This window comes from Cyclopterus lumpus, chromosome 2 (assembly GCF_009769545.1).
Source record: "Cyclopterus lumpus isolate fCycLum1 chromosome 2, fCycLum1.pri, whole genome shotgun sequence".
Taxonomy (NCBI): domain Eukaryota; kingdom Metazoa; phylum Chordata; class Actinopteri; order Perciformes; family Cyclopteridae; genus Cyclopterus; species Cyclopterus lumpus.
Window position 1 is genome coordinate 6,435,580 of NC_046967.1, and position 21,640 is coordinate 6,457,219.

Sequence of the window (21,640 nt, forward strand, 5' to 3'; positions counted from 1 at the left end):
GATGGAATGATCCCCCTCCTCGATAGTTCAGCACCAAGTTAGGATGATGCATACAAACCTGTGACGAAATCTGTGTATGTAAAGGCCGGACTTCCTGGTTAGAGTTGTTGGGACGCCACTGTGATCGCGATCACAGCGCTTGTACTTTGCTTGTGATCAGAGAAATAAATCTACCAGAACGAGAGAAGTTGTTGGCTGAATTCTTCCAAAGGCTCTTCCCAGGCAGACGATTCTGAACGGCGCTAGCAGAGCCGATGTCACAACCATTAAATAAACAATGGAATCTGTAAAAGCAGTAAATCACAGTTCTGTCTTTGTGTTCCTGTAGAACATATTTGTGTTGATAACTAATCACGTAATTAAATACATTTATTTGCACTTTTTTTCAGAAAATAAAAATAGCCAATTTGGTTGAAATGCTGGACAGCATTATTCTAGTCATCTATGAACATATTTGAAGAATCAAGCCAGAATCCCAGTTCTTAATATTGCTCGTAGCCAATCAGACCATATGTTATGAATGCCAGCTATAAGAAAGACTGTACCACATGTTCTTAAATGCCATTGGTTCTCCACTGTCTACTCACCCAGAGGAATACATCCCCTGCATTATATTTGCTATATGCGTGTCCCACTAACCAGAGAGGAGAACATACTTAATAAAACCAGTTAGGAGTTGAAATAACCCCTGCGCTTGCTTTTATTTTGAAGACGCGGACAAAAGACCCATTTCCGGGTTTGCTCTGGTCGGCTTGATTCTACATCTGCGCCAGTCATCTGTCCCGGCTGCGGAGCGGGTGACGCAACCGCATCTCTAATCACACACACTGGCAATTTGAGTTGCCTGGGACGACTGATTCCGATAATATGGGGGAACGTATTGGGACTTAAAGCGGAAATTATGTCAAACAACAGAGATTTTTTTAATGGCATGTTTTGCTTATTTGTTTATTTTGTATTACGTTCATATTGGTCAAATGTGCGCCTTATGATATCACACAGTGTACTTTAAAGTATCAAAACACAACGGTGTATGTTTATTCCATATAGTGTCATTTTAATAATGACTGTAATAACAATGCTCCGGTCTGCCAACACACTAGATATGGCTTTAATATCTCAATGTGTTTGTTAGATTATTGTGTGTGTGTGTGTGTGTATATATATATATATATATATATATATATATATATATATATATATATATATATATATATATATATATATATATATAATTATTATGTTTTCTTCTCGTCTGCCATTGGAGATCCCGTGCGGCCCACAGGAAGGAGTTAAATCCTCAGGCGAGTGTGGCGAGTCATTTCAGCACCATGGACAGTTTCCAACACGTCAAGTCAATAATTGGCATCGCCTGTGAAAGAAGTGTCTGTGCGTGCGTGTGCGTGTGCGTGTGCGCGAGTGCGTGTACGTGTGTGTGCTCGCCATCCATTCCGTCATCATCCCACAGAAGTGTTCACGGACACCAACGGAATCAAACACATAATGCAGGATCCCAGGAAGCTGGAGGGACACCACAGACTGAAACTATAAGCATGTTAGCCCCCCTAGTAATGGACTTCCTGTAAGCCTATGATCAAAAGCTTTTGTAATGTTTTACAAACGCCCTCCATCAAGGGATTTAACCAGCATGCACTCTGGTGCATATATTCTTTTCAATCCCCCTTGCTATACCCTTTGCCCTCTTGCTTATAGACATTGACTTAATCTGCATGGGAGTTTAGCCTGTGGCTCACCTCTCTTTGTGCCTCAGAGGAGTCCGCCATCCCTCAGCCTGATAGGGTGGGGGGGCATGAAAGGAATCTGTTATGGAAGTAAGTGTCAGCACAATACATATCTCATTCTCTAAAAGGTCATGCAGAAGAGAACTGGACATTAGGTTTCTTGTTGTTTTTTTTGCTTCAGAGATGTTAACGTCCAGTGTCAGCATGCTCTTTACCTGTAAGGTCTCCTCCAGATATGATACAGCCCTCATTTCTGCAAAAAAAACCTCTTCTATTGCCAAATGGCATGCTGATTAGAATCCGAGTAGAATCCCTGATGCGAGGGGGGGGGGGTTGTTGTCTGCATTAATGTCTTGTGCAGTGGAGCGAGACTTGTGTTGTTCTGGCTGTGCAGCTGGGATATTTACGAGGTCCCCGGCGCTCACTCTACACCCGCCTTATGAGAAACGACCCCGGCAGAGTGCTGATTCAGCCGGCTGCAGCAATGTACTATCAGGCTCCCAATAATGGAACTAAAGCTTTCTGGAAATTATGATTGGATTGGCTTTAAATTTCTGTGTTTGTCTTTTTTTCTTTTTTCTTTTTTCTTTACAGCTATGCCCCGGTCTGATGCAGATGTGCATGTATTTTTTTTAATTATTTTCTGTAATGAGTATTGATTTTTTGAATGATCGGTTTCCATCCTCATCATGATTGGATCTACCGGTGGAGGCCGAGCTCTTGTGTGAAAACGAAGCCTTTAGGCATGCAGATGTGCTCCGTGTGAGCAGCATATCTGGAGAGTGGGTGCAGATGGCGGCACACGCTGTCATGGCGACAGCTGCTCCTTTCGTCCACCCCCTGCCTCCGTCTGCCTCCTGCTCGTCCTCCGCAAGCTGTCCCGTCGCGCCTCACCTGCCGACTTCTCTCACCTGATCGTCACCTGACGGCTCGACTTGCTGCCTCATCATTATCGGACCAATGGTGCCATGTCTGACAGATGGTAGCGGCAAACTAAATCAAATGTCAAATTGGATTGGTTGAATTGGCCTGAAGAAGAAAGCTCTGTGCAAATGTTCCAGGAAGTGCTTCAGTGAGAAGCGGTGTACCTTAGTTGACCTTCATCTAATTTCAGCCATTATGTTAAATACAATTTTGAAGCAAATTGTGCGACTGTGGGCGACTGTGACTCAGCAGGGTCGTCCTTCAGTCAGGGGATCGGTGGTTGGATCCCCGGCTCTGCCGGTCCATGTCGATGTGTCCTTGGGAGCACACTTAACCCCAAATTGATCCCGTAGCTGTTAGTTAGGGTCCTGGTGGGCAGGTGGCACCTTGCATGGTAGCCCCTGCCATCAGTGTATGCATGGGGGTGAATGAAAATGCTTTGAGTTGGAAGACCATACAGCATTTACATAGTGGCCATGCGGTGGAATTACAATGTCAGGGTCTGTCACATGATGACATGGAGCCAAAGAATACTTGGTCCCAATAGACTAGCGCGTATATTTAAACAAGTAGGTCCTAAATGCACTAAGAGACTAATCTGGAATTATTTTTCTTCCTCCGTTCATGCTAATTAGCCAGAGAAACGAGGCAGGACCGAGGGCTGGGAGGCGTGGGTTCAAGGGAACACTAGTGCGCGTGCTCAATAGACAGGGAAGATCGTATATATAGATATAGTAACTGAATGAATGGGGCGCTCTATCCACGACCCCTAACCCCTCAGAACATCTCCGGTTCTCCAAACTTTGAAGTGTTGTTTACCGCCACTGCAACCTTGTATCTACCCAACTTCTAGAGCCTATATTAGTGGGTGAAACAAGGGAAACCACAGACAGTGCATGGCTTCTCTTTTTTTTAAATTGGCTGAAATGAATATATTACTGTTCATATTGTATTTTATTTAGAAGTCCTCTTCCTTTAGTTAAAACAAGGTTGTGGATGTCGGTCACTTTGAAGTTCTCTGTTTAAACAAATGTTTATTCAGCTATTCTCTTTCTGATATTTTAGAAAGTGCTTCGTACCTTTTTTTTATTGCCCTCCATCTGATAATTGAGTCCATTAAAATGTAACATCTTAGCAGCCAGTACTCCATTTGGAATGTGCTTTCCTTAATTTCCAGGGTTGAATGCTGCGGGTTGTAAATCCCATTATTAGATGCCATAGAGCATCTTTGGTTTCAGTGAAACTGCTAACGCCGGCCGTTTGCCTCGGCTGCATGCAACGCGAGTGACTGAAGGTTTGTGAACCCTCCGCCGCGGGGATCCACCAGCAGGACCCACGGAGCTGCACTGCAGCGACGGCACCACGTCAACATGTTTCAGGGCCCGGCATCCAAAACGCTTAATCAAAAGGGACACTCTCCCCACTCTTGGGCCGCATGAAAAGGAAGCTGTCGGCACACGACGTGCAACTCGGCAGCTCGGCAGAGAATAACCCAGATTGGTCCAGACTCCACCAAAGAACGAGGACATGCGAGGAGGCCAGCGAGACAATGTGCATCTTCTAGCGTGTAACGGAAGCTTGGGGGTGGATGGTGATGCGTCTTGTCTCCCGGCCTGATCAGCTTCCCTGTCTTCACCATCAGCACTGATGGATGTTTATTGTCCCCTCGAGGCGGGGCACGCATGTCTCTTCTCCAGCAGATGTTGATTGAAGCCGCTGAATGAATGTCAGAGGGGAAATTACTGTAATTTCTCTCGTCAAGCTTTATTGTAGCATGTACCGTAATATTAAGGTCACCTTTTTTCCGACCGCAGTGATTCATCTAGACACTCACGTGCAATTTAATTGCCAAACTTACGTCTTTTTCAATTTGACTTTTGATTATGCCTCTCTCCTTGAGTCAAATTACGGGACGCAATTTCACAGACAATTGCACCAGACAATCAAAACCTGCCCGGAAACCTCTATTGGACATGTAGTTTCTATAGGAATCCACCTGATAACAAATATTATCATTTTCATCCAGCAGTGGTAATGTTGAGGGGGTGAAAATAGACCTAATGGCGCATTTCCTCTGTGTTGCACGGCTTTACATAACTCGCTCTTTCTTTGGTTTGCCATTAGCAAAAATGGTGGATAATATCTGTTACCTGGTAACAGCTGAGCCGATACTAGAAGGTGGAGATAAAACACTGCAGGTCACTGATTGGTCAGAGAGACAGAGGACATCCTGCACAAACCCACCATTTAAAAAATAGCCAAGTTAAGGTCAAATGTCCCTTCGCTTATTCGCATCTCTTGCATGCAGACTGGACACTTAGCGTCAGCCAGAGTCCACAGGCTGGTTTAGTGGTTTTGGAGCTAGTCGTGGTTAAACGTGGTGTAATATAAAATATCCGATTATTGGATAATAGTTATTCAGGGAGTGCAGTTAGTGACAGTGTGGGCTCCACGGTAGCTCTGACAGCTTGATGGATTAGCAGCGGGGGGGCGGGGCTTCGCAAAAGGTCGATTGTGACTGCAATTTCTTTTTTATATATGTAGAGGCGAAACAATGTATGTATTAAAAAGGGAAGGTGGAGCCACTGAGTCTTACGTATTAGTGGTTTGTTACTGGCTGGTGATGCCAAAAATGAAATTTGTGGGCCCTATTTGGCTTTTTTTTTCATAGACATACTTTTCAAACTTTCAATGAAATGTTCTAATTGCTTTCCCTGACACAAGGTAAGATATACAAAATAGAAATACAAACTTAATGAGAGGGATTGATTGAAAGAAACTCATTTCTCACATTCACTAAATAAATGTTACAGGCTGATTCAAGAGGAGGATTCAATGCTGATTGTCCCAAGGACAGAATAAACAAGTCAATAATCACATTTATGAAGGCATAATAACAAGACATTAACGGGAAGAAAAATCTTGCTGGTAAAAATCTTTTAATTAACACTTTTCATACTTGAAAAAAAAATGTCAAACACATTTCTCATACTGAGGGATATATAATGTTCAAAGAGAAGCGCTGAATTTAAAGCGTGATTATCGATGTGTGTGAACTTGAGTTTTGATCAAGGTAAAGAAAATAACTATACGGAACATTTGACAGTCGCCGAGGCTTTCTTCGTTTTGTGTCTTTCTGCCTTTGTTAACGTGTCCGGTACCTCAAAGCAGTCATGTAATACTGGATCAAAACGTTTAATTAGGTCAATGTGTTCTGAGGATGTCTGTGAATGTTGTCTGTTTTTCTCTTTGAACTTAATTGTGTCATCTTTTAAAAGCCCAAATATGTGACAGAATGACGCCTGCTTCTGGGGGCCAAAGGTTTCCTATTATGAAATTCACGACCTGGATTTTCATATCCTCACTTTGAGAAATGCATGTGCCCATGTACATCCCTTTTTGCAATATCAGAAAGAAATACCATCAAAAACGCTATAAAGGTCATCAGATTGACAGTTTGATTATTGTAGAAGGTGCCTGCATTTGACCAAGATATTACACAATAACTTGAAGAATAGTTTGACCCTTTGGGAAATACACTTTCTATGTTTCTATGAGTTTTATGAGCGGCTCAATACCACTCATCGTATGCTAAATATGAAGGTGGATGGTCCATGCAGATGGTGTGTGTCTGTGCCAGGTTAACCTTTCGAGTAAGCCAACGGGTTATGATTAAATTCATGTCACAAGATCGCAGGTACTCCAGACTTTAGCAAGTCGGAGGGGGAAAGAAGAAAAAACTGATTTTGCACTCTTCGGGTGAGGTGTGAATTGAAAGAAGTCATTATCTGCAAGAAAACACCTTCCCGGGAGGCGGCGAGGCTTCAAAGGGATACTTTTATTTATTTTTAGCAATCCAAACATTTTACAGAAAAAAAGGGGAGAAGCGGGTATTTGGGGGGGGGGGGGTAAGAAACTGTACAAATGGAGTATTCCGCCTCCAGTAAACACGCGTAGGATGCAAGCACGTGGCCCGAGTGAAGAAGGCGGGTCCTGGTGGCGGTAACATATGGCGAGAGCAATAAGAGACGTCACCACGGGTCAAAACGGAAAACACTCGCATCCAGGATGACGAGTTCACGCCTGCGGGAAGCAGCTCGCCACTATCGGGAGACAAATGGGGGAGCGTGTCCTCGTGATGAATGGCCCACCTCGTTCTCCTGAACCCCCGATCGTGGTCGCTCTATCTCGGACCTCTATCTCTAAATGCGAGCGGCTCGGAGGCCGCGCCCGGGGGAAAGATGCATTTTTGCAAGATGGATGGCTGGCGCACAAATGAATTGCAAAACATCCAGACGCTCTTTCGCATTGGATTTCTTGGATGTTTTTTGTATATAGTGTCTCTGAAGCCAAATCTCTCCGCCCAGTGACGGGTAATAGAGCACACGTCACACAGAAATGATGGCTGATTAGTTCAGCGTCCGTACCAGAAGAATGACCTTTTCGTTCTACCGGTTTAATATTCATGCTGCCTTGTTGTGCAGGTCCCCTCAGGATGAATCCACATAAATATGAGACATTTAGTCTGGTATTTATGGAGAGGAGATTTTGGACGCGATTCAGGGGACACGAGAGTCTTTAAAAATGTCTGTGATCCATGGCTAAGATGTGTATTGCGACCATCTGGTTAAGGAATCAGAATCCCAGAAAGCTGGCTGCGCCCACTCACAAAGCCATCCTGTTTGCCGAAAATGCGCCGTGCAATTGTGGATTTCTCCTCAGGATAACGGCAGCCCTAATGTACGATCTAAGAAGATTGTCCTGTAAGCCTCGAAAGAACACGTCAGATGGAAAAGAGAAAAAAAAAAAAAACATTTCAGACGCAGCTTAACGCGAGCCCTCAGAACCGGCGCAATACCAGAGGTCGAGTTATTCTGTTATCTCTGTGGCCAAAGCTCTCCGGCAGAACAACCCTCCTGGCATTTAAAACACATGTCCGCGATAACATCCTTGGTTCCCCCAGAGAGGATCTCTGAGCATCTCTAAATGTCACGTTAAGTGCTTCTCTTGTCCCACACCGATACAAAAACCTTAGGGTGCTCCTGGAATACAAAGGAGGCCCACAGTGGATGGGAGAGAGCGACAGTTATCTTCTCTTCTCGCTCCTGCCTCAAAGTAACATTTAGCCACTATAGACGGCCCAACTACACAAAGCACAACTCGTGTCTGGCCGGTTTTAACGTTATAGTCAGTATAAATCGCATTAAAACACTGGCCTGTAACTTAATATTCAGAGGTAAATATAATCAGATCCTTCAGGTGAGAACTCCAGAGAAATTATGCCTCTTTTCAAAAATGTTAATGTCACAACAAGGTGCTATTTTAAGTGAAACAGAGATTACATAACTCTTTGTTGGCTTCCTGTTAATGACAGCTTCCACATTGTCTTTTTACTTTTTTGGAAAATCATCATTCACAAATTTGAACACAGGATGGGGAGTGGCACCTAGACATTTAGCATTTTAAACAGGTGTTGATTGTAACAAAAAGCTTCTTTAGATTTTAGTCACAAATGTAAAATATTTTTTTTCTTGACAAGAGTTGTAGCAGTCGCATATCGTACGCCGACTAAAAAGGCAGGAAACCTCTGGTGCTGCCGAGCGGTGTATTAAAACGTGCATTCTCTCTACTGACCAGCAGGGGGCGACTCCTCTGGTTGTATTGAAGTCTATGAGAAAATGAGTCTCCTTCGCTCTTGATTTATTCCTAGAGTAAACATTGTAAGCATGAATTCATGCTCTCAATCTTACCTGTCCTAACTTCACAGATATAAGAGAAGATGTCAAATAACAAATAAGTATATTTCCCAAACTGTCAAACTATTCCTTCAAAGCACTATACTCCTGACATCGCAGATTAATTGCAGTGGTACCAATATGTTAAAGGTAGGAAACCGAATATGCTGTGCGAAGCTGCATGTTCCAATTATATATATATATATGCACTTATTGTAAGTTGCTTCGGATAAAAGCGTCAGCTAAATGACATGTAATGTAATGTAATGTAATATATATATGTAATGTAATATATATATATATATATATATATACTGTATATATATATATATATATATATATATATATACTGTATGTATATATATATACTGTATATATATATATATATATATATATATATATATCACCTGTCGTCTTAATGTGTGGCTCTTCTGAACAGCAAAAAGAACACTTTCATTTCTATTTTACGGCGACACTGCGAAAGGATGGAATCACACCGCAGTCCAAAGTGTTCAAAATGACTGCCCGTGTGACAAAGTTCCGACGCCTTGACGTGTCCAAACCTGAATCCATCGGATGCACATGACACGTGCAGGGGTTGTTGGTGCTCGTCTCGGCGTAAAGTCTGAGATAACTTTTCCACTCATATGAGCACATTCATCATCACTCCCTCCACATATTCCATCTCCATTACCTGTGTTTCCTCCAAAGGCTGCTGAGGCTGATTTGCCCTTTAGAGCCTCGGCAGCTCAGTGGGAGGACAAGAAGAAATCCAGCGCGAGCCTCGTCATTTGTCTGCTATATATATAATTCTTTGGTGCCGGTTCCTCTTCTGACCCGAGCAACATTCATGGGGTGACAATGAAAGGAAGCGGTGGGACGCTTCTCTCTTCCTCCCCTCCCCACCGCGGCGCTCTTTCATCTCTCCATCCCACCGGGCTGATTCACCAGTCGTGACCCCTGCGGCGGCCTCGTTGGAAATAGACAACAAAGTGTCTGAGATGAAAAAAAACGGCGGGCAGTCGTGGGCGAGTCGTGGGTCTCGCCGCCCCGGCTTCAAGGTGGGGCCGGGCCGCGGCGAAGCCTGTGTGGCGCCGTGCACCCACAGACGCAAGCCTCGTTGTGGAAGATTAAAAAAGGGAAACACAGATCACATATGCGTTTCCCTTTTTAAGCTGAAAGGGCCATCATTTTCGCTTTTTGGATATAAATAAGCAAATGAATTGTGAAATGTTCTATTCCACGTTAAAAACATCCCCAAAAACGTCACCCATTGGTTTGTGGACCATGAACGGAAGTAATACGGAGGCTTGAATCTGTGAAACACAGTGGCCCCGCCCTAAAGCATACCCTGATTTATGGGCCCTCGTGCACGAAGTCGGAGGCTAAACTTTATATATGAAGGCATTATAGCTTCCACAGATGTTCCCCTTATAACATTAAAGTCCTTTTGAGAAGGTTTCCGTCGCTGCATCTCCTTCAACTCTTTTGAGAGAACAAAGTCACGATATTTGAATGCACCCCCCTTTTTTTTCACAGAAAGGAGAGAGAGAAAAAAAGCAGCTGTATCAAAAGGTTTATTTCCACCTTTTGATCATCAGAATATTCTCCAAGATGCTCAGGAGCCATGCACGAGCGCATGCGCAAGAAGACTGTGTCGCACGTCGTCCTTCCTGCGTCGCTGCGGCCATTATTTATAGTCGCACCGAGGCCCAGAGTGGCGAGAGCCGCGCGGGGATCTCGTGGAGGCTCGCTGCTACCTATATGCCCCCCCCCCCAGGAAATGAACTCATAAATCAAGCAGTAAATTGAGTGTAGGGCCGCGCTTACTCATCTCCAGAGGTCTGCTCCTCTTCCTCCACACACACTTGCTCCTTTTTCTTTTTGTGTTTTTTTTTTTGCCGCATGACTAATGCGGCGCCGCAACTTTTTGGGCGCGCGTGTGTGTGTCTTTCGCTCCTTTAAACTCTTAGCAAACAAGTGTGTGATTTCTATTATTTATTTTCATTTTCAAGTAAACATTAGAACTTGGAGAGGTTTACAGTGCACTTGAATCCAGCGTCCCGGGACCCATCTGAACAGCGGCGCGGTGCGCACCCTCACCCGGAGGAGAGCCTCCCCTTGTCCGCCTTTGGCTACTCTAGACGGTCGCGGGGCCCTGTCCGTAGGAATTAAAGTCTCTATTTAGCAGGACTCGACGGGAGCCGTCCGGGGAACGCGACCCGGGGAAATGGCACCACATGTCGCGATGTCGGCCCTTCTCTCCAGCGGTGGGAGTCTGACGGAGAGTTCGCCGCGCCGGGGTGTGAGCCCACGCGCCGCCGCTTCCTGACAGCAACTCTCTGGGTTTGTTGAGTTTAGTGCTGACGAGCCAACGCCCGCATTGTCCTGCATGTGAATCAGTATTTAATGTTATGCGTAAAGCGTAGACGCGCACGGACACGCGTGCGTGGATCCACCCCGCTGCGCGTTGCTTCCCCAATGCCGCTGCTCTCCATCACAGCTGCACTCTCTCCACCATAGAGACCAGATCTCTACTGACCCCTGTCGGCGGAGTAGTGAATTTGTTAGGGCCACTGCCGCCAGGAGGAGGAAGGACATGTTTTTTTTTTTTACTCACCTACATTTATCTTCTATTCCCATTTAAGATGTTACTTTTTTCTGCCATCACTTTCTCATTTCATCCTATCAGACATTTGTGTGAAATTGACATGTGAATTCTCGAGTTGTGTGCACAATTGTGTTATTTGGGGAAGTCACAGAGACCTTTTGACCTTCCAATTCGCCCTTGAGTCCTCAAAGTGAAAGTTATGCGCCAAATTGTAAGACATTTTGCTCAAAGCGATCCGGAGGATATTGAAAGGATTGGGTGAGAGTCCCGTGACCTCTGACCTTCCAAATTCCACTCGGTTCATTCTTGAGTCGAGGTGGACATCTGTGCTAAATTTGAAGAATTTCCCCTTAAGGCATTGCTGAGATTTTCCTTTGGAGGAGCCAGACCCTTAGGTTGAGAAACATTTACTACGTTTTGCTGATTACTTTGGTGGTCCAAGCAAACCAAACGCCATTATTAATATTATTATTATTAGATAATAAAAAACGATTTCAAAGCTGTAGGTTGGGCCCCGATGTGGAAAAGGGGGTAGTGCTAGTTTCGACCACAAGGGGGAGCCCTTTCACAAGACCACCACACCTACTGCAGCTCAGAGTTTGCGATACCTTCACTTTGCATCCCTCGAAGTACTGATGAAAATATCAGTAGTTCACGCATCACTCTGCTTCCAGCGTTGAATATGTTTCCCTCAGCTGAAGCAGGGACCGTCCCCTCACCCCGGCCTCCAGACCGGCCTTCAGACCCCCCGTTTCTCCATTTCAAAGCCCAGCAGTCTGCTTCTCCCCTCCCCCCCCTTCTCATTGCGAGCTGCGTCAAGTCGCCTCCACAACACCGGAAATGAGGAGCTTTGGTTTTCTTATTTGTCAGCATGGTGTAATTGCGTCCTAATTTACTCGTGTTTGTATAAATTGGTCTTTTACAAAGTGAGACACACCTGTACGGAATATGATCATTTCAGCAGAAAAGTTGATAAATAACAGATAACAGATTAAAAAAAGAGATAACATGAGATCATATGGCACGAATGTCGTAACACGCTGTGTTAAATCATAACTGAAAAAGTGTTAGGAGACATGTCAAATACATTAGGAGAAACAATAAAGCCATTTAATAAACACTGCACTCTTTTTTTTATTTATACAAGATAGCATTTAATGATAACAACATGTATGTAATGTCAGACAATTAAAGGGCATGAAAAATAATCATTGTCGTAGTCTAATGGAAAATGTGAATGTCATAAAATGGTTCCAAGGCTAAATTAAACTTTTACATAATTTTAAAGAGCCCATGTATTTACATGCTGTATATATAGTGTACTGTTTAGGGACATTGCACATCTGTATGTAAATGTACCACATCTGCAGTGCTTTGCTGAGATGTTAAAATACCCCCAAAAAACAGATGTGGTTGACGTAGTTTATGATGTCGTTTTTTTGTTTTTAATCATACTGCCCCGTTATCATAATTGTTTTACTTTGAAAGTAATTAACGGAAGTTACATGTTGGTTATTGCAGTTAGTTTGATGGCGGCCTCTTTTTCTTTTTTTCTTTTTGCAAGCAGGGATTTAGGAATGTGGAGACCAGCGGCTACGTCACCCTCAAATTCGCCCGGGGTCCCGAAGATAGAAAACTTTTCCCGAAGGCTGTGAATTCGGAAAACAACCCCTCCGGTGAGTTGTATTCATGAAGTCCTGCATTACACAACTCAACATTACATATTATTCATTGTTAGTGATGTATTGTAACGGTAGTTTTAGTCCAAGGTGTTCAAAGTTTTGCACCCCGCACGTAGACTCAAAAAATAAAAATGTCCGTTAGCTCGCCGTTTGAAACGAGGAGCCGTCGAGAGCTCGGACTGGAATTGATGACGTTTTTTTGCAGGTAAAAGTAGCGTCGAGACCTTTTTTTAAGAAGACATATTTGGTGTCGCTCAGGCGAGTTCGAGCATGTGTGCCATTGTTTCAAGAAAGAGGATTAAAAGAAAAAGGAGCCTGCCCCGACGTGAACAGTTTGTTTCGGAAACGTGACGTCAAAAAGAGATTCGCCGTTAGCTAGGGAACCAACAAAAAAAACCTCCCCGTGCTCATTTGCAGGTAAACGAGTCGCTGCTTAAAGCAGCGTGAGGATGCACTGCGGTCGGTCCCGCAGGAGCTAGTCCGCCTCCCGGACTCTCTCTCGGGGGACGGGGACGTTTGCTGATTCCCAGCCAGTGTTGTGATAACATTTATCTCTCTGTCTCCCCCCTCAGGGACGCTCTGTCTCTGTCTCCATGGTAACGCGGCGGACGCCCAGCCCCGGCGTTGTCGCGTTGCGTTGCCTGCGAGGGGGCGGAACCGGAGAGGAGCGACGGGTCTCCGGTCTCTTTCTGCCCGCAGAGGCGAGATCGGTCGGAAGATGGTAAGGAGAGGCCCGGGTGCGTCGGGACAGCGTTCTAGGTAGACGGGACTGTGACTGTGGAGCATCTAGGGCTTGTGATGCTAATGTGAAGTGTTACGGGTTGTAATGTATCTACAAATGAGGATTTAAAACCTCTCTTTGTTTCAGCCATTTCACGACGGAGCATACTACCCGTACATCAGTGACACCCAGGGGACCCACTCGTCAGCGGGGATCCCGTCCCTCTTGAATTCCCCGCTCAGCCAGCACCCTGTGAGCAGCATGACTCCATCCAGCGGCGCCTCCGCCATTATCCCCTTCAAGTTCCGCCCGCGGCGGGAGAGCGTGGACTGGCGGCGAATCAACGCCGTGGATGTCGACCTGGTGGTGAGCCAGCTGGACCTGGACGCCCTCCAGGAGCACATCAGCGGCGTGACCTTCTGCAGCCTGGACAGCGAGCGGTGCCAGCGGTGCCAGAGCCCCGTGGACCCGGCTCTCGTCAAGCTCCTGCGGCTGGCACAGCTCACGGTGGAGTGGCTCCTCCACTGTCAGGAGTTCCTCACCCACAGCATGCGTGCGATGGAGGAGCGGGTGGCGGCAGCCGGCAGGGAGCGCGAGCAGCTGCTCGCCCAGCAGAAAAAGCTTGAGGAGAAGGTGAAGATGCTGACTGCCGAGCTCAAGCAGCGGAAGAAAGTCATCCGCACCCAGCAGTCCATGCTCGCGCCACGCATCGTCAGCGGCCAGAAGGTACCGCTGACATGCTAAACGTTCACTCTCCAGGGGGAGGGGGGGGGGGGAACAGTCACCATTTGCATTTCACAAATGTTTGGCAAGCATACAACCAGCTCCATCACCCCCACCCTCTTTACTCCTCCTCCTAAGGGCCCCCACGCTGTCATTGTTCCCAAGGCCTATTCACCGCTCCGGCTTTGTGCTTTTCCTGGAGGGGTTTAAAGAAGAAGATATTATTGGTTCTGAAAAGGTTGCGTGCCTTGTTGTGGTGTGGTTATAATGAGCTTTGTCTACAGGCTGGAAGAATAGGATGGGGGGGGGGGGGTAAGAACAGATGGTGTCATTTGGTGGCAATTAGTTTTTTCTTTTAATCCACTTACAAAAGCGTGACAAGAGCGGTAATCAAGACGACCGTCTGACTCCCACCTCCCCCACCCTCTCACACACACACGCGCGCGCGCGTCCTTGTCGAGCGTTCAGTCTTGTTGAAGACGTTTGTCTACTCGAGACGCTGTTTGATCCATCTGTCAGATCCATTTGTTGTGTTGATGTTATCGGGTTAGGTGGCGTCGTTATTTATAGCACGAATCAACAAAAAATGTTCTCCGCTCTCCAGGTGTACGACTGCCATTGACCCAGCCGAGCGGTCGCCAAGGCAACAGACCTAGTGTGTCTTGACAGCATGTGGTTGCTAGGTGTGCGCTAGCAGCTCAGCTAACAGAGGTGGCTCAATAATTGATAGAGAGGCGTTTGTGTCTTTTTGAGGACCTTTGGCGTTTGCTGCTTGATGTCGGTCCACGTGTACCGAACTCACGCACACACACACACACACACACACACACACAGGGGGCTCTCTGTGGCAACTAATTCAATTCCACGGTAATTCCAAAACCCTAATGTGATTGCATCACTTGCAGACACACTCATCGTAGCGGCACACTTCTCTCTCGCCTGTGGCTATTGGCTCCCATATGGTGTGACAAAGATATCATTAGCAGCAGCAGCAGGTTGAATGAAGTCACGGGCGCAGTGAGAGGCAGTGTGTGTGTGTGTGTGTGTGATAACTTTCACACAAAAACAAATCGGACTCAAAAATATAATGTTTCAGCTCTACTGTGAAGTAGTACAACACTGTGTGCCAGTTAGTAGGGAAAAAAGCAACTATTTTGATAATTGCTTAACAATTGGGGATTCCATCAAAAAAGCTAATGTTTTTGATGGTTCCATCTCTTCAAATGTGAAGATTTGCTGCCTCTCCTTGCTTTCCACTATAGTGACAAATACACACAACACCACCGTTTATGTACTTGGTTTGGTTTTGTTGTGTTGTGTTTTCTCACACCCTTGTTTGCAAGTGTGTTGGAAAAAAATGCACATCTTGATGTGTATATATATATATATTGTTTTCTTTCTTTCTTTCAGTGTCCACATTGTGATAAGTCCTTCCTGAATTCCTCGTTCCTCCAGAATCACATGCAGCGGCGTCACCCCGGCGAGTATGACACCGGTAGGTGGAGCTGTCAAAAAAGTTAGCTGAAGTCAGAGAGGGTGGTACTGCATGAACTAACGCTCAGATAAATCATTTGCACTTCAACTATCCAATTAAACAGAAGAGGTCTTTGCAGGTGAAATATGAAACATTCCCTCCCATTGTATCGTTACATAAACAATATCTCTCCTTCTTCCTCTTAACGTCCTAACAGAGTGCCGCTCGGACAGCGAGAAGCGATCTCAGATGGAAAGCCTCAAATCGGAGATCAACGGCCTGAAGGAGCAGGTTGTTCAGCAGCAGCTGGACTTGCAAGCCAAAACCGCTCAGGTAGGAATAACCAGACCATATGTTTTTGATTTTTGGGGTGAGCTGTCCCTAATGCCTTTTGTGGTTCCGTGGTGGCTTGAGCTCTTGATTTTCTCTGTGATTCCAGGAGAAAGAGCAGCAGTCCGTGCACAAAGACCTGCTGAGGGAACTGGACCGTTTCAAGGCCGAGGAGATGGCGCGCATGGACAGGAAGATAGAGGACAGCAGGGATGGCATGCGCAGGGAGATGGAGTTTCTCTACACCCGGAATATTCAGGCTCTCAATGTACGAAAGAGGATACTTGAATGGATAATCCCTTCAGTGGTTTTCATGATATGTTTCATTCATACCGGTTTTATTATCTTGCATGTATCCACATTCATAGGAAGCCAATCAGAATCAGACGGCCAAGCATGAAAAACCAACCAGCCCCGTCCACTCGCAGCCAGAGAGAGATCTGGACAACTACAAAGAGATGCAGATACAAGCCAGACAGAAGATGGAACACCAGCTGAAGAAACAGGTCCGTGTTGGATATAAGTATCATTTTTGACAATTCACAAGTGAATGAAATCGTTTTAAGTGGAAAAATATTTTCCTCTAGGATAAAAAGTGGGGATCCAGGCTGCAGGAGATACAGGACCAACACGAGACTGAGAAGAACCGGGTACGTTTTATCATCTGTCGTCAACGCTCTGAACTCCCGAAACTCGCCGGTGGGATTGAAAAGCACGTTTTCTCTAAACGATCGCCCAAGGCCACCTCGTTTTTCACAGCTGGGATAAAACCACGTCATCGCCAGATTCTCATCTTTCCGACGGTCCTTGAACATGTTGTATGTAAACAACGCTTCCATCAGAAATGGCAACCGAGTTAAAGCTTAAAATTGTGATATTTCATCTACATGTCTTTTTAAATTAATAATTTGCACAAACCAGATTCTGCAAAAAAAGTTGCGCTCCTCAACGCAACTGGGCAGCCACGATTTGACTCGCCTGTCACGTGACAAAACATTCTGTGAAACTTATAAACCAATATTGGCAACACTTATTGGATATGAATATTGGATGTATAGATTCCATTATTTACCTCTTCTTTTTTTTTTTTTGTAAATTAAATTATCAAAGAAATTCCACTTGCTTTTTATATTTAACAATATCTTCATGCCATCTTCCAGCTGCTGAACGAGCTGAGCAGAATGCAGTCGTCCGTGTCCGATCACCAGGAGAACAGCCAGCGGCTGCAGCAGGAGATGGACAGGAGGCTGCAGGAGAGGGAGCACACCATCAGGGCTCAGAGGGAGCAGGTCAGCGGCGACTCGCACTCACACATTGTGTCGGGAGAGGAAGCGAGGCTCATTCAGGACATCCTGTATTTGCTCTCTGTATTGAGACACGATGATACTGTATGTCTGACAGGAAGCGGTTTAATACTACAGGTCCCAGAATTCTGTTTTCATTTGGATGGTACAATACAATACAATGGTGGTTTTCCACACATGCAGTGAAATATAAAAGGAGTTTGTTCCATTCCTCCCCGACGTCTTTTAAATTGATTTCCTGACAAAAGACCAAATATAATAAAAGTGCTTCTTTTTTTTCAACTTCCAGATAAGGAATATCTCCTCGAATCCACCCACCAAAATAGTGGAAGTACCAAGTAAGGATTCTTTTTTTGCTTTAATTTGAAAAGTTTTTTTCACTGAAGGAACCGCCAAGTACCGTGTTCACCGTGTTCTCTGTTTTCCAGTGATGGTCAGTGCGCCGGCTCCAGAGCCGAAACCAAAGAGAGTGGTGCTCGGTAAGTCAGCAGAAGCCCACTGTCATGAGAAAAATAGGAATATAATAAAACATCGTCGCTCCCAGAGAGGCCGAGCATGTGCTTTCATGCATGACGGATCTACATGCTGTCACCACATTAGTAACAGCCCCCTCCCGTCTTTTTTTTCCTTTTTTATAACACATTTTACCTCCCTCGTTGACTTTTAATGACCTTTGACCTCATGTGCTGTCCTATTAGAGGAGCCAGTGTCTGCTCCTAAGCTGGATCCTATACAGGAGCTGTCAGAAGAGGAGAAAGGTAACACGGGCAATAAGACCAACGGGGCCGAGTCGACTGCATGCCGTCTGCATGGATGCATCAGTCTGTCGTGGGCAGCATTCTCCCTTAAAGGGACAGCGTTGATGTTTTGAAGTGGGGTTGTGTGAGCTACTTCTCCACAGTCAGAGGGTTACCCACGGCAGCCCTTTCTGACAAAGAGCTGAAGCCTGATTTGAACAAACCGAGGCAGCGGTAGACCAGCAGCTCCATAGTTCTACGAGGATTTGAGTCAGAATCGGGCTGTCCGATGGCAAAATAATGCAGTAAACATTCCCACTATAGTGTATGATTTATTTTCTCTAAAATAGATTTTCCACAGCAGTACGTTGCTTCGCTCCCCTGGTAGTGGTGCGGTCTACTTCTCTAAACTCCATCTACTGTAGTATCACACTGACTGTGCAGAAGTAGCTCATACAACCTCACTTCAAAGGATCCAAACCTTCCCTTCAAGTGTGCCATGTCAGCGTTGCTGATCATTACACCCGCCCGTCATCTCGTTGCCTTGTTCGTGGCAAATAAACTCGGCGACATTCTCCTCTTCTGCCCGCCCGCAGTCGCATCCATCTCCCCGACTTTGGCATGGAGCTTGCTGTGAAAGTTGGCAACTGAATGTTTATCTTAGCTTCATTTTTGCCTCTCTGCCTATAACTGGAACCTATATTTATTATCCATAAATGGCTGATAAAGTGAGATTTCTTTTTACAGACTCGAGCAGCTTCTCTGAGCGGAGGCCAGCGGAGAGGAGGCCCGAGCCTGCACCAGAGAAGAAACCGAAGGTGACCACCAGCGCTCTGAAAAGGAACCCCAACATCAAGAAGGAGATGCGGCCGGATCTGGAGCAGGCCGTCGTCGAGAAGCTGGAGAACCTCGGAGTCAAGTCTGTATGTTCACGGCTTAAAGAGTATTGCACGGTACGCAATCCAAAATAAAATGCTCCTAAATGTTCTTTCACTCAACCTGTTTCATCCATCTTTTTTTCAGGATCAGAGTGGTCTGAAGGACAAAGAGCTCAGCTCCATCCTGGCCAAAGTGCACTCTAAGCGGGAGAGCATTGCGAAGGGGATGCCCGACTACTGGCGCCACCGGGAGGAGATCGCCAGCACAGTGGAGCAGAAGCTGGGCGGGCAGAGAAGAGGCAGCGAGCCGGCCCCCGAGTCACAGACCAGATCCAGACAGTCGGTTCAAGGCGAGTCATTGGAAAGCCTCATAGCACATGAGATCCTCCCCCCCCCCTACGTTCTCACTCTGCCCCGTGCACCGATAACAACCACGACCGTACTTCTTTTGAAAGTCTAGCCGGCTTGTCGTCCCCCGTGTGACACTCCTCTGTGTTTCGTGTCCAGTGCTGCAGATCCGCCCCCGGTCCAGCAGCCTGCCCTCCCGGGCGATCCGGGTGGTGTCCGGACCTGCAGTTAAACAGCCCAAGACCCCCCAGCCGATACCGAGGGCCAGGACCACCGCTAAGCCCAAGACATCTACACCCAAGACCGCTCCGAGGACCTTCACATCCAAGTAAGGAAAAGTTTTTTTGTGTCCCGTGTGTAAACTAACATGCCTCAGTTCCACAACATGTTGTTAGGCCGACATGCTTTTTTTATCTGGTTAATAATTATGTTCTCGTGCCTTTTCAGGGTCAAAGTAACTGATTAAAAAAAAACTGTTAAGTGTCAACGGGACAGTGTTTGTATGAGCTACTTCTCCACAGTCATTGTATTACAGTAGATTGACTTTGGAGAAAAAGAGGTCAAATTATTGTTTTTGTCAATGGAGGGCTGTCTAACAGCAAGGGAGAGAAAATCTAATTGTTGGATGATTAGTAGCACACTGTCTCTGTGTTTCTCGAGGACCCCCCCTTTCAGTTCAGGTGAGGAGTCTGACGAAGTGGACACGGATATCGAGGAGGAACGCCATCACCAAAAACACCAGCGGGGCAAGTCGCCCCAGCCCAGACTGAACCAGGTCCAAATCGGAGCAGGCAAAGCCAGTCCAGTCCAGTCCAGGCTGGCTCAAGCCCGGCAGTCCTTCGCCTCCAACCCCCAGCAGGCCCGGGGCTCGGCGGCCAGGACGGCAGTCGCAAAGATGGAGAGCGACGATGACGAGTGGTCCGAGCTCAGCGAGCTGCAGGAGATCGACCCGAAGCGGCTCCAGAATTTCAAAGACCAGAACGGCAACGTAGACAAGAGGAACTTTGGCAAAGGCAAGTTGTCCAGCATCCAAACCGCCGCATTTTATAAAAAGTGCCAAATGACTAACGGGCTATACGCCATCTGAGGCTTGAAAACACCAGAATCTACATGGACATAAAATCTGGGAGAGGGATCAGGGGCTCTTCAAGCTTAGGTAATGATATCTGAAATTGAAGAAACAATTAGATATTATATAATGTATTGTTAATGTCAATTCTTTTAGAGAACAAAATCAATGACCTGGTTCGGAAAATGGAGAAGCAGGTTGCAGAGAGAGTGGTGAAGAAACCAGCAGGGGGCGTCAGCATCTTACCGGAGAGGATGGACGAGGTCCAGGAGCTCACGGTGAGATTCTCTCCACAGACAGAACCTCAGCGTGTTAGCTTCAGCCTCCAATGTAGCTAGCTCATTTGATATTGTGTGTGTGTGTGTTTGCGCTCTGACAGTACACAGACCTCGGGGAGAGCAGCGACTGGGCGGTGTCCTCCTTCGAGGACAGACGGGAAACGGCCCAGGGCTCCGGACCAGCAAGGAAGAGCCTGGAGTCGCCCAGCACCAGCGTGTGGGGCACCTCCACAGGAAAAGGTGCCAAATCAGGTCAGTCCCGGGGATGACTTGACTATGATCGTGTCACCAAAAGGTCACAAAATAGATGCTTACACATTCACACACACGGAGGAAAAGAGAAGAAGAACCTCCTTCTCTTGACGTAAGACAAAACATGACAGTCAGATAGAAAGGGTTCTCCCCCCACTTTTAGGAAAAGAAATCCCAACACCCTTTGCGTCTCTTAGCTCCCGTTCCCGTTTCCCCCCTGAATTTTAGCATTTGAATATAGGCGCAATGATGATGATGATGATGATGATGATGATGATGATTGATTGATTGATTGATTCGACTCCTCCCACTTGTGAAGCAGCAGTGTGGTAAACGCAGCCGTCTCCCCCCTCCCCCCCGGCAGGTCTGACCGACGCCGGAACAGGAAGCACCCTGAAGAGCAGCCTGTGCTCCCTCAGCGACATCAGCGACTCCGAGGACATTAGCAATAAATAGCAATACAGTGACGCAGCAAGCACAGACACAAAGACCTCAGTCAGCCCATGAAACACCTCCATGTCACATGCCAAATAGTCCTATTTCATTCTGTGGTAACACGGAGAGAGCAATACCCAGACATTTGTGGATTAAAGAAAGCGCATCTCATAAATATGATGATTCAATAATATAACAAGTCTCACCTCTCACCTGGTGCCAATGCTTTGCTTGCCTTTAGACCTTTTCAACGTTTTTTTGTTTTTTTTTCATTTGGTATATTCATTCAAAATATAACCCACACTCCAAAACAAGATGCTGTATGTAGTTTGTGTCAAATTTTGTACTCCAAATTGTATATTGCCTTCACATGTGAAATTGAGCAATGAGATTTTTG

At 46.0% G+C, this 21,640-nt stretch overlaps 1 protein-coding gene across 1 annotated transcript; it reads left to right on the top strand.

Moving 5' to 3' along the window:
- Positions 1–12,621: 12,621 nt before the first annotated feature.
- On the top strand, positions 12,622–21,625 carry dzip1 (DAZ interacting zinc finger protein 1). Its single transcript, XM_034552480.1, has 18 exons — positions 12,622–12,688; positions 13,267–13,415; positions 13,563–14,141; positions 15,549–15,633; positions 15,830–15,945; positions 16,052–16,210; positions 16,311–16,448; positions 16,530–16,592; positions 17,103–17,231; positions 17,536–17,584; positions 17,675–17,725; positions 18,731–18,906; positions 19,007–19,211; positions 19,369–19,537; positions 19,870–20,222; positions 20,435–20,556; positions 20,658–20,808; positions 21,173–21,625. Exons 2-18 carry the CDS (start codon positions 13,413–13,415, stop codon positions 21,262–21,264), a joined length of 2,640 nt encoding a protein of 879 aa, XP_034408371.1. The 5' UTR covers positions 12,622–12,688; positions 13,267–13,412; the 3' UTR covers positions 21,265–21,625.
- The last annotated feature ends 15 nt before the right edge of the window (positions 21,626–21,640 follow it).